This window comes from Papio anubis, chromosome 1, assembly GCF_008728515.1.
Source record: "Papio anubis isolate 15944 chromosome 1, Panubis1.0, whole genome shotgun sequence".
Classification (NCBI taxonomy): Eukaryota; Metazoa; Chordata; class Mammalia; order Primates; family Cercopithecidae; genus Papio; species Papio anubis.
In genome coordinates, this window is record NC_044976.1 from 30,343,530 (window position 1) to 30,357,242 (window position 13,713).

The window sequence follows — 13,713 nt, forward strand, 5'->3', positions numbered from 1 at the left end:
TGATTCGCTCGCATCGACCTCCCAAAGTGCTGGGATTACAGGCAAAAGCCACTGGGCCCGGCCCATCTCTTTTTTAATGTGGCTAAATTCTGTGACTCTGGTGGCGGGCACCTGTAGTCCCAGCTACTCAGGAGGCTGAGGCAGGAGAATGGCGTGAACCCAGGAGGTGGAGCTTGCGGTGAGCTGAGATCACGCCTCTGCACTCCAGCCTGGGCAACAGAGCCAGACTCCGTCTCAAAAAAAAAAAAGAAAAAATTATGTGACTCATCTTTCTGTTGGAAAGCAATGCTCTAGACGATGGCTGCTGCTTCGTCTGTTGGCATGTTTCCATCTGCTTTCTAAGTTTGTCAGAATCATTTGTGCACTGATGACCTTCACTCCCATTTTATTTTTTTGCTGATAACACATTTATTTTCTACTGCGATAGACTCTCATGTAGGGTGGAGGAGATGGGAGGGAATCTGCTATCGTGCATATGAAGCTGCTTCTAACTTCTAACCTGTCAGAGCAGTCTGTCACCAAATAATTTATCATAGGATCTATCTGCAGTCCTTCTTAGAGACAAAGCCAGTGAGATTCTTTAAGTTTAGGTGGAGACCCTTGTATGTTCACAAAGGTGCCCCCACCCCCTCATTACCACAAGATATCCTGAAGAGTATTTCGGGAATCCCATTTTAGTCTTTTTTCCTGTCCCCATAGAATCACTGGCCTCTTCCTTTTCTAGTCATAATTCTATTAATCATCTATTCTGGGCTGGAAACTATGCTAGGGGTTGTTGTAGAACTAAAAGACAGTATTTATGAGAACACTAGTGTGATACCTTGCTGAGAGTGGGATCAATATAAGCTATGTAATTTAGGGCAAGTTTTAAGGAAACTGAGGCTCATAGAGGTTAAATAACTGGCCGTAAATCACAGAGCTAGTCAAGTGGCAGAGCTGGAATTTATTTTTTTTTTTTTTTTAAGGCAGGGTCTCATTCTGTCACCCAGGCTGGAGTGCAGTGGTATGATCTCAGCTCATTGCAGCCTTAAACCCTGCTAGGATCAGGTGATCTTCCCACCTCCACCTCCCAAATAGCTGGGACTATAGGCATACAGTCCAGCTACTTTTTGTATTTTTTGTAGAGACAAGGGTTTCACCATCTTGCCCAGGCTGGTCTTGATCTCCTGGCTCAAGCAGTTTCTCTACCTCTGCCTCCCAAAGTGCTGGGATTACAGGTTTGAACTACCATACCCAGCCCAGAGCTGGGATTTTGATGCAGGCCTATTTGACTCTAAAGGTTATGCTCTTGACCATAGTTCTGGTTTTATATTCTGGACTGTACAGTAGAATTGACCACAATTCTCTAAGTTATTTTATTTAGCCTTACCACAGAAAAAATGGTAGCATCCGTATTTTATAGATTGGAAAACAGAAACCCAGGGAGGCTAAATGACTTGCCAGGGACACTCAGATATTTCTTCTTGGGACCCCCAGAAAAAAGTAAAAGGAAATTTTTCTTTTCTTTTAGACGGGGTCTCACTCTTGTCCAGGCTGGAGTGCAGTGGTGTGATCTTGGCTTACTGCAACCTCTGCCTCCTGAAATGTAACATTGTCAGCCAAATGCGGTGGCTCACGCCTGTAATCCCAGCACTTTGGGAGGCAGAGGCAGGTGGAGGTCAGGAGTTCAAGACCAGTATGGCCAACATGGTGAAACCCCATCTCTACAAAAATACAGAAATTAGCCGGGCATGATGGCGGGTGGCTGTAATCCCAGCTGCTCAGGAGACTGAGGTGGGAGAATCGCTTGAACCCAGGAGGCGGAGGTTGCAGTGCGCCAAGATCACACCACTGCACCACTCCAGCCTGGGCAACAGAGTGAGACTCTGTCTCAAAAAAAAAAAAAAAAAAAACAAGACACGTAGCATTGTGATCAGCCCTAACTCGTTGGGGCAGCCCAGGAACTCTTGTGGGGATGTGTAAGTCTGAGGACCTGGGGAAATTGAGAGGTCGCAAGCTGAAAAAGAGAATGTTTATAAAAGGCCCTACTATGATGGGCATGGCACTTACCCACTTTTTGAATTACTCTTCTAGACTATGGGCCCATCTAGTTTTCTCCTCATACAATAGCAGCCACGCACAAAAACTCCTTGACTAATTAGCTTGAGCCCTGCTCTCAGGGTGCTGCTCAGGGGGAAGGATTTGTTCTGTTTAAGGGCCCATTTCAGTGCCTGGTACGTAATAGACACATAAATATTTGTTCCTGAACTGTGCTTCTCTGCAAACTAAATAACAACTCATTACTTATACCTCTCTTGTGTGTGCAGGTTTTTTGTGTGTGGTTTTGTTTTTTTTTTTTTTTTTTTTTTTTTTTGAGACAAAGTTTTACTCTGCCCCCCAGGCTGGAGTGCAGTGGCACAACCACTGGTCACTGCAGCCTGAACCTCCTAGGCTGAGGTGATACTCCCACCTCAGCCTGAGTAGCTGGGACTACAGGCGTGTACCACCATACATGCCTAATTTTTTGTTTTTGTTTTTTGTTTGGTTTTTGTTTTTTTTTTTTGAGACGGAGTCTTGCTCGGTCGCCCAGGCTGGGGTGCAGTGGCCCGATCTCGGCTCACTGCAAGCTCTGCCTCCCGGGTTCACGCCATTCTCCTGCCTCAGCCTCCCAAGTAGCTGGACTATAGGCTCAGCCTACCACGCCGGCTAATTTTTTGTATTTTAGTAGAGACAGGGTTTCACCCCAGGTTAGCCAGGATGGCTCGGATCTCTCCTGATCTTGTGATCCGGCTTCCACCTGGGCCTCTAAAGTGCTAGGATTACAGGCGGAACCACCGCTACTCGCTGTTTTGTTTCTTGTTTTGAGATGGAGTCTCACTCTGTCAGCCAGGCTGGAGTGCAGTGGTGTGATCTCGCTTACTGCAGCCCACCTCCCGGTTCACGCATTCTTCTGCCTCAGACTCCCAAGTAGCTGGGACCACAGGCACCCGGGGCCACCACACCCGCTAATTTGTTGTATTTTTAGTAGAGACAGATTGTGGTTTCACTGTGTTGGGCCAGGATGGTCTTGATCTCCTGACCTCGATCCACCTGCCTCGCCTCCCACAGTGCTGGGATTACAGGCACGAGCCACTGCACCCGGCCCATACCCTCCTAATTTTTTTTTTTTTTTTTTTTTTTTTTTTTTTTGGAGACAAGAGTCTCACTCTGTCACCCAGGCTAGAGTACCGTGGTGCGATCTCGGCTCACTGCAACCTCCACCTCCCGGGTTCATGCCATTCTCCTGCCTCAGCCTCCCGAGTAGCTGAGACTACAGGCGCTCACCACAATGCCCAGCTAATTTTTTGTATTTTTAGTAGAGACAGGGTTTCACCGTGTTAGCCAGGAGGGTCTCAATCTCCTGACCTTGTGATCTGCCTGCCTCGACCTCCCAAAGTTCTGGGATTACAGGTGTGAACCACCATGCCCGGCCACCCGCCTAATTTTTAAATTTGTTTTGTAGAGATGGGGTCTCACTATGTTTTCCAGGCTGGTCTTGAACTCCTGGGCTCATGTGATCTTCCCACCTCGGCCTCCCAAAGTGCTGGGATTATAGACGTGAGCTACTGTGTTTGTCCTCTTTGTACACTTTTAACTAATCACTCATAATGATTTGTTGAGTACGTGCCTTGATCTTTGGTACCAAACAGTTCTGATTTTGAGCCCCACCCCCACCTGCCCTATCACTTCCTTACTAATTGTGTAAGCTTTGGGAATTTACTTCCCCTTTCAGAGCCACAACTTCCTCAGCTGAAAAGGGGACAAAGTAATAGTACCTAATGCATAGTATTATGAGAAAAGAGTTTGCCTGAAAGCATTCGGTACAGTGCCTGGAACATAGGCTGTGCCCAGCGAATGTGGGCTGTTGCTGTTGTGAGTCATCCCTAGGCTGCGAGTGCAGGGACTTGCTTCTTGCTTCCTACTGTATCCCCAGTGTCAGCATTTCTGCTGTACCCCCAGTGCTTGGCACGTACCAAGTGGTAATACGTGTGCTAAATGACTGGCCCTTGTATGGGAGGGTGGATGGATGGAAGGTCTGGTAAATTCTCCCCTCTGGGCAGCCAGGAGAGCTGAGGCCCATGGAGGAAAGAAGATCCCCTCAGTGGCTGGGAATTGGGATCCTGGCCCATGGACAGGCCTTCCCTCACCACTGTCTTCCCCAGCAGGTTTGGGATGTACATTCCGTTCCTGCAGCTGAATTGCGACCTCCGCAAGACAAGCCTCTTCAACCACATGGCCTCCATGGGGCCCCGGGAGGCGGTCAGCGGCCTGGCGAAGAGCCGGGACTACCTCCTGACACTGCGGGAGACATGGAAGCAGCACACGAGACAGCTGTATGGCCCAGACGCCATGCCCACCCATGCCTGCTGCCTGTCGCCCAGCCTCATCCGCAGTGAGGTGGAGTTCCTCAAGATGGACTTCAACTGGCGCATGAAGGAAGTGCTTGTCAGCTCCATGCTGAGTGCCTACTATGTGGCCTTTGTGCCTGTCTGGTTCGTGAAGGTGCGTAGCTCAAACCAGGGAGGGAAAGGGCCTAGCTGGGACCTTTCCCTGCTGCCTGCCTATGTGATTTCTCCTGCTGGCCTAACTCTGCTGTTTTTGATGTGATTTCCCATCTGTTCTCCTCTGGAGGACTGGAGCGACTACTGCCTGGAGTGCAGTGGCACAACCATGGGTCACTGAAGCCTCAACCTTCTGGTCTCAAGTGATCCTCCTGTTTCAGCCTCTTGAGTAGCTGGGACTACAGGCATAAGCCACCATGCCCAGCTAATTTTTAAATTTTTTATAGAGATGGAGTCTCACTATGCTGCCCAAGCTGATCTCAGAATTCCTGGTCTTAAGTGGTCCTCCTGCCTCAGCTTCCCAACGTGTTGGGATTACAGGCATGAGCCACTACATCCGGCCTGTGTCCATTTTATTTTACTTTTCTTATTTTTTATTTTATTTTATTTTTTTGAGACAGAGTCTCCTTGTGTCAGTCAGGTGAGTACAGTGGCACGATCTCGGCTAACTGCAACCTCCGCCTCCCGGGTTCAAGCAATTCTCCTGCATCAGCCTCCCAAGTAGCTGGGATTATAGACATGTGCCACCATGCCCAACTGATTTTTGTATTTTTAGTAGAGATGGGGTTTCACCATTTTGGCCAGTCTGGTCTCAAACTCCTGGCCCCAAGTGATCCACCCACCTTGGCCTCCCAAAGTGTTGGGATTACAGGCATGAGCCACCACACCCCAGCCTGTGTCCATTTTAGATTGCAGATAACTAGATTCACTGAAGGGAAGTGACCTGTCCAACGTCACCCAGCCAATGAGGGAGACATGGCATTGTTATTCATAATACTTGATTACAAAGACTAGTGAGTTTGTATTTCAGCAATTGTTGTGACACAGACATGTCACAATGTCTGGCTTTATCATTTAGTAAGGAAGCCAGTGTTCATCCAGATTTGAGTGACCCCAAAAGCCTGTGCTGTCTTTTATTGCTTATATGGTCTCCTGGGAAGGTACCTCCTTAGCTGCAAACTGCAGTGGGCTTGAGAGAACTTAATGTCTTTTTTTTTTTTTTAGACGGAGTCTCGCTCTGTCGCCCAGGCTGGAGTGGAGTGGTGTGATCTTGGCTCACTGCACCCTCCACTTCCCAGGTTCAAGCAATTCTCCTGCCTCAGCCTCCCAAGTAGCTGGGATTATAGGCGTGTACCACCACACCCAACTAATTTCTGTATTTTTAGTAGAGACGGGGTTTCACCATGTTGGCCAGGCTGGTCTTGAACTCCTGACCTCAGGTGATCCCACCCACCTCAGGCCTCCCAAAGTGCTGGGATTATAGATGTGAGCCACTGCACTGGGCCTAGTAGTTGCTCTATCCTCATTTGACAAATGAGGAAACTAAAGCACAGAGAAGGTAAATGAGTTGCCCAATGTCACATAGTAAATAAGCGAAAGAGCCAAGATTTGAATTCAGATCTCTTGGACCCCAGAGCCTGTTCTCTGGCTCAGAGTGGTGGGCAGTAGGAGCAAATTTCCTTGTAGAAAACCAACTAGTGGGCACAGGGCCTAAGCCTTCTTTGTTGGGTGTTTGATTCTTGGTTTCGGGCTATTCTGAGGTCTCCCCAGGACTGTCCTAACCTCTCAGTCAGGTAGAATCAGGGAGGGAAAGGGAATGAGGCCATTATGGGGATCCCAGGCCTCACCCACCTTCTGCTACCCCCAGAACACACATTATTATGACAAGCGCTGGTCCTGTGAACTCTTCCTGCTGGTGTCCATCAGCACCTCTGTGATCCTCATGCAGCACCTGCTGCCTGCCAGCTACTGTGACCTGCTGCACAAGGCTGCCGCCCATCTGGGCTGTTGGCAGAAGGTGGACCCAGCACTGTGCTCCAACGTGCTGCAGCACCCGTGAGTCACCCTACCCTGCTTGGCCCAATCCCAGCCCTTCTGGTCAGCATCTGGAGTCACTTGTCCACCTGCTGATTAACGTATTCAGTTAGCAAATAGTTATTGAGCGTATCTTGTATATTAGGCCAAGCGTCCAGGGTGGGGTATGGTGGGGCCTGACACACATGTTCCCTGTCCTTGGGTAACTTGCAGTATACTGAAGATGGGAGGGGACCGATGGTAATTCTTGGACTTGTTGACTTTCTCTTTGCTGACTGTTTATTCACTCATTGCCTTACTTGCTCATGCTTCACTCTTCTCTTACCTGCTCACTCATCCACGGGGTCATTTTGTCACCTACTCTTTCAGCAGACGTTTACTTCCACCCAATCCATACCAGGCCTGTGGATGGCCAGGCAAAAGAGCTTGGACTTTGACTTAGGCCTAGCAGGGGATAGAGGATTTTTAGCAGTGGAGGGACCCATCCCAAGGTGTGCTTTAGAATCATCAGCCTGGTGCCAGGATGTGGTGCTGTGCTAGTTGATGCTGAACCCTGGCCAGGGAAGGATGAGGTAGGCAAAAGAGACCTAGCTGCAAGAAGGCACTGCACCCAGAGCAGAGGCAGAAATCACACTGCTCAGGGACCCTTTTTCAAAGTACTTTTCACCCCAGGTCATACTAATTTTCCTGCCTGTATTCCCCCATTAGACTGGAAGCTCCTCAAGGCCAGGATCACCTCTGAAGCACATCTGAGTCTTGGGCCCAGGACAAGGCTTGGCAGAGAGGAGGCCCCTAGGACAGGTTTGCAGAGGTAGGCCCACCAAGGAGCAGAGATGGAAGCAAGGCCACAGAAGCTAAGCCTCCTGGTGTTGGCCATGCATGTCAGTCAGGGTCCCTTTCAGGCTCTGTCCTGGAGGTCCAGAAAAGTGACTGGGCATTGCTGATTGGGCCAAAAGGAGGCTTGGCTCAGCCTTGGGCTCTGAGGGGCGGGAGGAATAGGAAGATAGAACATAGCTGAACATGAGGATATACCTGTCCGTGGCTCACCATGGTCCTTCGCATGGCTTCCCAGCTGGGTCCTGCCAAACGTTTCTGCCCCATCTTTTACCATGCCCCAACCCATCCTCTGCTCTTCAGTAAAGCAAAGCAAATCTCCTCAGGTCCTGATATGCTTTATGCACTTGTGCATCCAGGCTTTTGCAAGTGATGTGTCTTTTGCTTGGGATGGTCTTTCCATTCTTTCTATCCTCGTTAACTCCTATTCATCTTTTAGCACTTGCTTTCTCCAGGAACACTTTCCTGACCATCCAGATGGGTTCAGTGCCCCTCTCCTATAAGGGGCCCCTCCTTTCAGTGGCCCATAATACCATGATCATTGCATTTAATGTTTTCTACTGTGTTTGCTTAGTTACTTGCCTGTCATTCCAGGACTGAAAGTTCATGAAGCTCAGGGCCCTTGCCTGTCTAGCACTCAGTTGCCTCCTCAGGCCTTTTTTTTTTTTGAGATGGAGTCATGCTCTGTTGCCCAGGCTGGAGTGCAGTGGCACAATCTTGGCTCATTGCAATCTCCACCTTCTGGATTCAAGCGATTCTCCTGCCTCGGCCTCCCGAGTAGCTGGGACTACAGGTATGCACCTCCACACCTGGCTAATTTTTACATTTTTTTTTTTTTTTTTTTTTGAGACGGAGTCTCCCTCTGTAGCCCAGGCTGGAGTGCAGTGGCCGGTTCTCAGCTCACTGCAAGCTCCGCCTCCCGGGTTTACGCCATTCTCCTGCCTCAGCCTTCCCGAGTAGCTGGGACTACAAGCGCCCGCCACCGCGCCCGGCTAGTTTTTTGTATTTTTTTTTAGTAGAGACGGGGTTTCACCGTGTTCGCCAGGATGGTCTCGATCTCCTGACCTCGTGATCCGCCCGTCTCGGCCTCCCAAAGTGCTGGGATTACAGGCTTGAGCCACCGCGCCCGGCCTAATTTTTACATTTTTAGTAGCGACAGGGTTTCGCCATGTTAGCCAAGCTGGTCTCAAACTCCTGACCTCAGGTGATCCACTCATCCTGGCCTCCCAGAGTTCCCAAAGTGCTGGGGTTACAGGCATGAGCCACTACGTTTGGCCTAGGCCTTTCTTTTTAAGGTAAAATTTCCATACAGTGAAATGTGCAATCCTTTTTTTTGAGACAAGGTCTTACTCTATCTCCCAAGCTGGAGTGCAGTGGTGCAGTCACAGCTCATTGCAGCCACAACCTCCTGGGCTCAGGTGATCCTCCCACTTAAGCTCCCAAGTTGCTGGGATTACAGGCACATGCCACCACGTCCAGCTAATTTTTGTATTTTTTTGTTTGATGTTTTGCCATGTTGCCCAGGCTGGTCTAGAGCTCCTGGGCTCGAGCCATCCACCCACCTCGACTTCCCAGAGTGCTGGGATCACAGGCATGAGCCACTGCACATGGCCTACAAATCTTAAAAAGTGTGCAATTCTTTGAGTTTTGATAAAGGTATATACGCTTATGTAACCGACCCCTCATCAAGATACAGAACATTTCCAGCCCTTCAGAAAATGTCCTCATGGCCCTTCCTAGTGATCTTTCCCCCAAGACAACTACCTTTCTATTTTCTTTCACCAGAGGTTAGTTTTGCCTATCATAGAACTTAATATAAATGAAATCATTGTGTCCAACTTCTTTTTTTTTTTTTTTTGGCGACGGAGTGTCACTCTGTCGCCCAGGCTGGAGTACAGTGACACGATCTTGGCTCACTGCAATTTCCGCCTCCCGGGTTCAAGCAATTCTCCTGCCTCAGCCTCCCAAGTAGCTGGGATTACAGGCATGTGCCACCATGCCCAACTGATTTTTTGTGTTTTTTTTTTTTTTTTTGAGATGGAGTCTCACTCTGTCGCCCAGGTTGGAGTGCAGTGGCCGGATCTCAGCTCATTGCAAGCTCCGCCTCCCGGGTTCACACCATTCTCCTGCCTCAGCCTCCTGAGTAGCTGGGACTACAGGCGCCCGCCACCTCGCCCAGCTAGGTTTTTGTATTTTTTAGTAGAGACAGGGCTTCACTGTGTTAGCCAGGATGGTCTCGATCTCCTGACCTCATGATCCGCCCGTCTTGGCCTCCCGAAGTGCTGGGATAACCGGCCTGAGCCACCACGCCCGGCCCGATTTTTTTGTGTTTTAAGTAGAGACGGTGTTTCACCATGCTGGCCAGGTTGGTCACAAACTCCTGACCTTGTGATCCGCCTGCCTTGGCCTCCCAAAGTGAAGCTGGGATTATAGGCGTGAGCCACTGCACCCGGCCCCAACTTCTTTTATTCAGCATATTGTCTGTGAGGTTCATTCATGTTGTGAGTCACACAATAACTTTTCTTTTTTGTTTTTTGAGACAGTTTCGCTCTTGTTGCCCAGGCTGGAGTGCAGTGGCACGATCTTGGCTCACTGCAACCTTCACCTTCTGGGTTCAAGCGATTCTCCTGCCTCAGCTTCCCGAATAGCTGGGATTAGAGGCCTGTGTCACCATGCCCCGCTAATTTTTTTTGTATTTTTGGTAGAGATGGGGTTTCACCATGTTGGCCAGGCTGATCTCGAACTCCTGCCCTCAGGTGATCTGCCCACTCTTGGCCTCCCAAAGTGCTGGGATTACAGGCATAATCTCACTGTGCCTGGCCAACTATTTTTTTAAATGAGTGAATCAACAAGGCAAGAGCATTGGGTTGAGAAGGGGGCTGCTTACAGGCTATGACTTCAGTCCTCTGGTCCAGGCCCTTGGGATTCCTGGGAGCTCTCACAGGACATTATAAGAAAGCTCACTGGTCCCACCATCTCATTCATATGCTCACTAGGGCCTCTCTGTGCCAGGCCTTACGGCATGCTCTGAGGACACAGGGGTGGATTAGATTGTCCTGCTCAAGGGCTCTCAGCCTAGTGAGGTATACAGATAGGGAAATAAATGACCAGCATTGGGAAATGTGGACTAGTAGCAGGAGATGCTGGAACAGTTAAAGGATGCCAGATGGGCCAGGCACGGTGGCTTATGCCTGTAATCCTAGCACTTTGGGAGGCTGAGGCGGGCAGATCACCTGAGGTCAGCGGTTTGAGACCAGCCTGGGCAACATGACGAAACCCCATCTCTACAAAAAAATACAGAAAAATTAGCCAGGTGTGGTGGCAGGTGCCTATAGTTCTAAGGCAGGAGAATCGCTTGAACCCGGGATGTGGAGGTTGCAGTGAGCTGAGCGCCACTGCACTCCAGCCTGGGCGGCAGAGTGAGACTCTGTCTTAAAAAAAACTCATAGGTGGGAATTGAACAGTGAGAACACTTGGACACAGGATGGGGAACGTCACACACCAGGACCTGTCGTGGGGTCGGGGGAAGGCGGAGGGATAACATTAAGAGAAATACCTAATGTAAATGATGAGTTAATGGGTGCAGCACACCAACATGGCACATGTATACATATGTAACAAACCTGCATGTTGTGCACATGTACCCTAGAACTTAAAGTATAATTAAAAAAAAAAAAAAGGATGCCAAACTCTGGGGAGTTTGAGAAAGGCTTTGTGGAGGAACCTGGGTTTTGAAAGATGATGCAGAGCTTACCAGAAGGATTAGGCTTTGGGAAGGGCAGTCCAATTGGAGGGAGCAACTTAGGGAGAGACATGAAGCAGTACAGAGTGCTGGAGGAACGAGAAACAGCATGAGCTGTGTGGTGAGGGTTGTGGGAAGCCACACAAGACCTCAGAGGCCATGCCAAATCCTTGGGGCCTTGACTCCACGGGCACTAGGAAGCCTTCAAAAGGTTTTAAGCAGGGCCAGGAGCTGCGGCTGGTGCCTGCAATCCCAGCACTTTGAGAGACAGAGGCAGACAGATCACCTGAGGTCAGGAGTTCGAGACCAGCCTGGCCAATGTGGTGAAACCTCGTCTCTACTAAAAATACAAAAATTAGCCAGGCGTGGTGGCAGGTGCCTGTAATCCCAGCCACTCTTGAGGCTGAGGCAGGAGAATTGCTTGAACCTGGGAGGCGGAGGTTGCAGTAAGCCAAGATTGTGCCACTACACTCCAGCCTGGATGATGAGATCGAAACTCCTTCTCAAAAAAAAAAAAAAAAAAAAAAAAACCCACAAAGGGTTTTAAGCAGAGGGTGATTAGGCTCAGCTTAGTATTTTTTTTTTTTTTTTTTTTTTTTTTTTTTTTGAGACGGAGTCTTGCTCTGTCGCCCAGGCTGGAGTGCAGTGGCCGGATCTCAGCTCACTGCAAGCTCCGCCTCCTGGGTTCACGCCATTCTCCTGCCTCAGCCTCCCGAGTAGCTGGGATTACAGGCGCCCACCACCTTGCCCGGCTAGTTTTTTTGTATTTTTTTTTTTAGTAGAGATAGGGTTTCACCGTGTTAGCGAGGATAGGCTCGATCTCCTGACCTCGTGATTCGCCCGTCTCGGCCTCCCAAAGTGCTGGGATTACAGGCTTGAGCCACCGCGCCCGGCCTCAGCTTAGTATTTTACAAAGACTACTCAGACAACTGTGTGGTGGACCATTTGGAGGCAAGAGGTGAGACCAGATGAAGCAAAGGAACCAAGAGAGGAAAAAGGATTTTCTCAACAATCTCTGAGTAATTAGTGTCAGCCCTAGACCTTCTAACTCACAGTACAGTGAATTCTGCATGATTCTTACCCCATTTTACAGGGGAGGCAACTGAAACCCAGAAAAGGAAAGTCAGTGTGTCTAAGTGATAGAAATGGGAGTAGAGCCTGGTGATTCCCTCCTGCCCATTCTTCTCGTACCCCTTTTGTGGGTGAGCTGGGGATAAGGGGCACTGTTGGGCTGTGCCTCCAGGTGGACTGAAGAATGCATGTGGCCGCAGGGCGTGCTGGTGAAGCACAGCAAGAACGTCTACAAAGCCGTAGGCCACTACAACGTGGCTATCCCCTCTGATGTCTCCCACTTCCGCTTCCACGTGAGTCTTCTCCCCGTGGAAGGAGGGTTGGGGCCTGAGGGAGAGGGTGGGAGGACCTGCAGGGCAGGAATGTGATGTCATTGCAAGAGAAAGCTATTTTCAGTATTTCCCCAATCCAAAGGAAGACAGTGCACACATGTAGCACAAGGATAGCCGTACAAATTGTCACTTAATAACTGCAGCTCGGCTGGGCATGGTGACTTACGCCTGTAATCCCAGCACTTCAGGAGACCAAAGTGGATGGATCACCTGAGGTCAGGAGTTCAAGACCAGACCAGCCTGGTCAACATGATGAAACCTCGTCTCCACTAAAAATACAAAAATTAGCCAGGCATGGTGGCGGGCGCCCATAATCCCAGCTACTCAGGAGGCTAAGGAGGGAGAATCACTTGAACTCGGGAGACGGAGGTTGCAGTGAGCCAAGATCACGCCACAGCACTCCAGCCCAGGCAACAAAGCAAGACTCATTCTCAGAAAAATAAAATAAAATAAGTAAATAACTGCAGCTCATTTGGTTGTAGATCTTTCAGGACATTGGACAGAGGGAGAGAAGATGATAGTAAAAGAAGGGGCTCTTGGCAGTGAAAGACAATACTGTCTTTATTTGTTACTGTGTGCCAGGCATGTCCTTAAGCACTCTCCATGCACCTTCCTAGTCAGCCTTCCCCTGAACCTTGTATGTGAAAGATATGCTAGGGTTATCTCTGTTTTTAGATACTGAAATCAGCTTAGAGAGTTTAACTTGTTAAAGGCTGCCTTGTTGCAAAACTTGAGATGTAATGGTAATGACTCATGACTTAGCTATGGAAAGGGCTGCCCAAAATTATCTAAAATAGTGATCTCTTTTTTTTTTTAATTTCACTATGAAATCCGCCCCCCCCTTTTTCTTAAACACAATCAGAGGCCAAAATCCAATATATGGGACCTCTTGGCGCTGCCGTGTTTGGAGGAGTTAGAACCCCCTTCACTTCCTGCTCACCCCTCCTGTAACTCCTAAAGGATCCCCTTGAAACCTGGGGCTCAAAGGACACAGCGTGAGAAATCACTGACCTAGGCTGATGTGTTCATTTCACAGTTGAGAAATCCAAGCCCCAGAGAGGAAAAGGACTTGCCCAAAGTATTGCAGCCTGTTAAGTGCAGAGCTGAGCCTGACATCCTGGTCTCTTGGCCTCCCATTTCCTGCCACTTCTCCTGTCCTGTAAGCAGCTCTTGAGATTTAGGTACCTTGGCCCCTGTGGAATCAAAATCCCTAGACACTGTGCACTTTTTTGAACTGATAAGAAATTTTTTTTTAGTCCCTGCGTTCTACCTTGCTGTTGAGAGTGAGCTGTTGCCATGTCCCTTGGCAGCTTCCAGCCTAGCTAGGGATGCTACCTAT

At 49.2% G+C, this 13,713-nt stretch overlaps 1 protein-coding gene across 7 annotated transcripts in view; it reads left to right on the top strand.

Moving 5' to 3' along the window:
* Positions 1–13,713, top strand: part of TMEM39B (transmembrane protein 39B) — a 29,110-nt gene that overhangs the window by 14,077 nt on the left and 1,320 nt on the right. For 5 of the 7 annotated variants that reach the window (XM_009203756.4, XM_003891493.2, XM_017959211.2 and 2 more), the window contains 3 exons: positions 4,185–4,521; positions 6,229–6,416; positions 12,215–12,335. In XM_009203756.4, the coding sequence (XP_009202020.1) occupies positions 4,185–4,521; positions 6,229–6,416; positions 12,215–12,335 (646 nt within the window). Of the gene's footprint in view, positions 1–3,504; positions 3,892–3,981; positions 3,999–4,184; positions 4,522–6,228; positions 6,417–12,214; positions 12,336–13,713 lie in introns of those variants that run through there. The other 2 variants (XM_021938830.2, XM_031666564.1) reach the window with 2 other exon arrangements.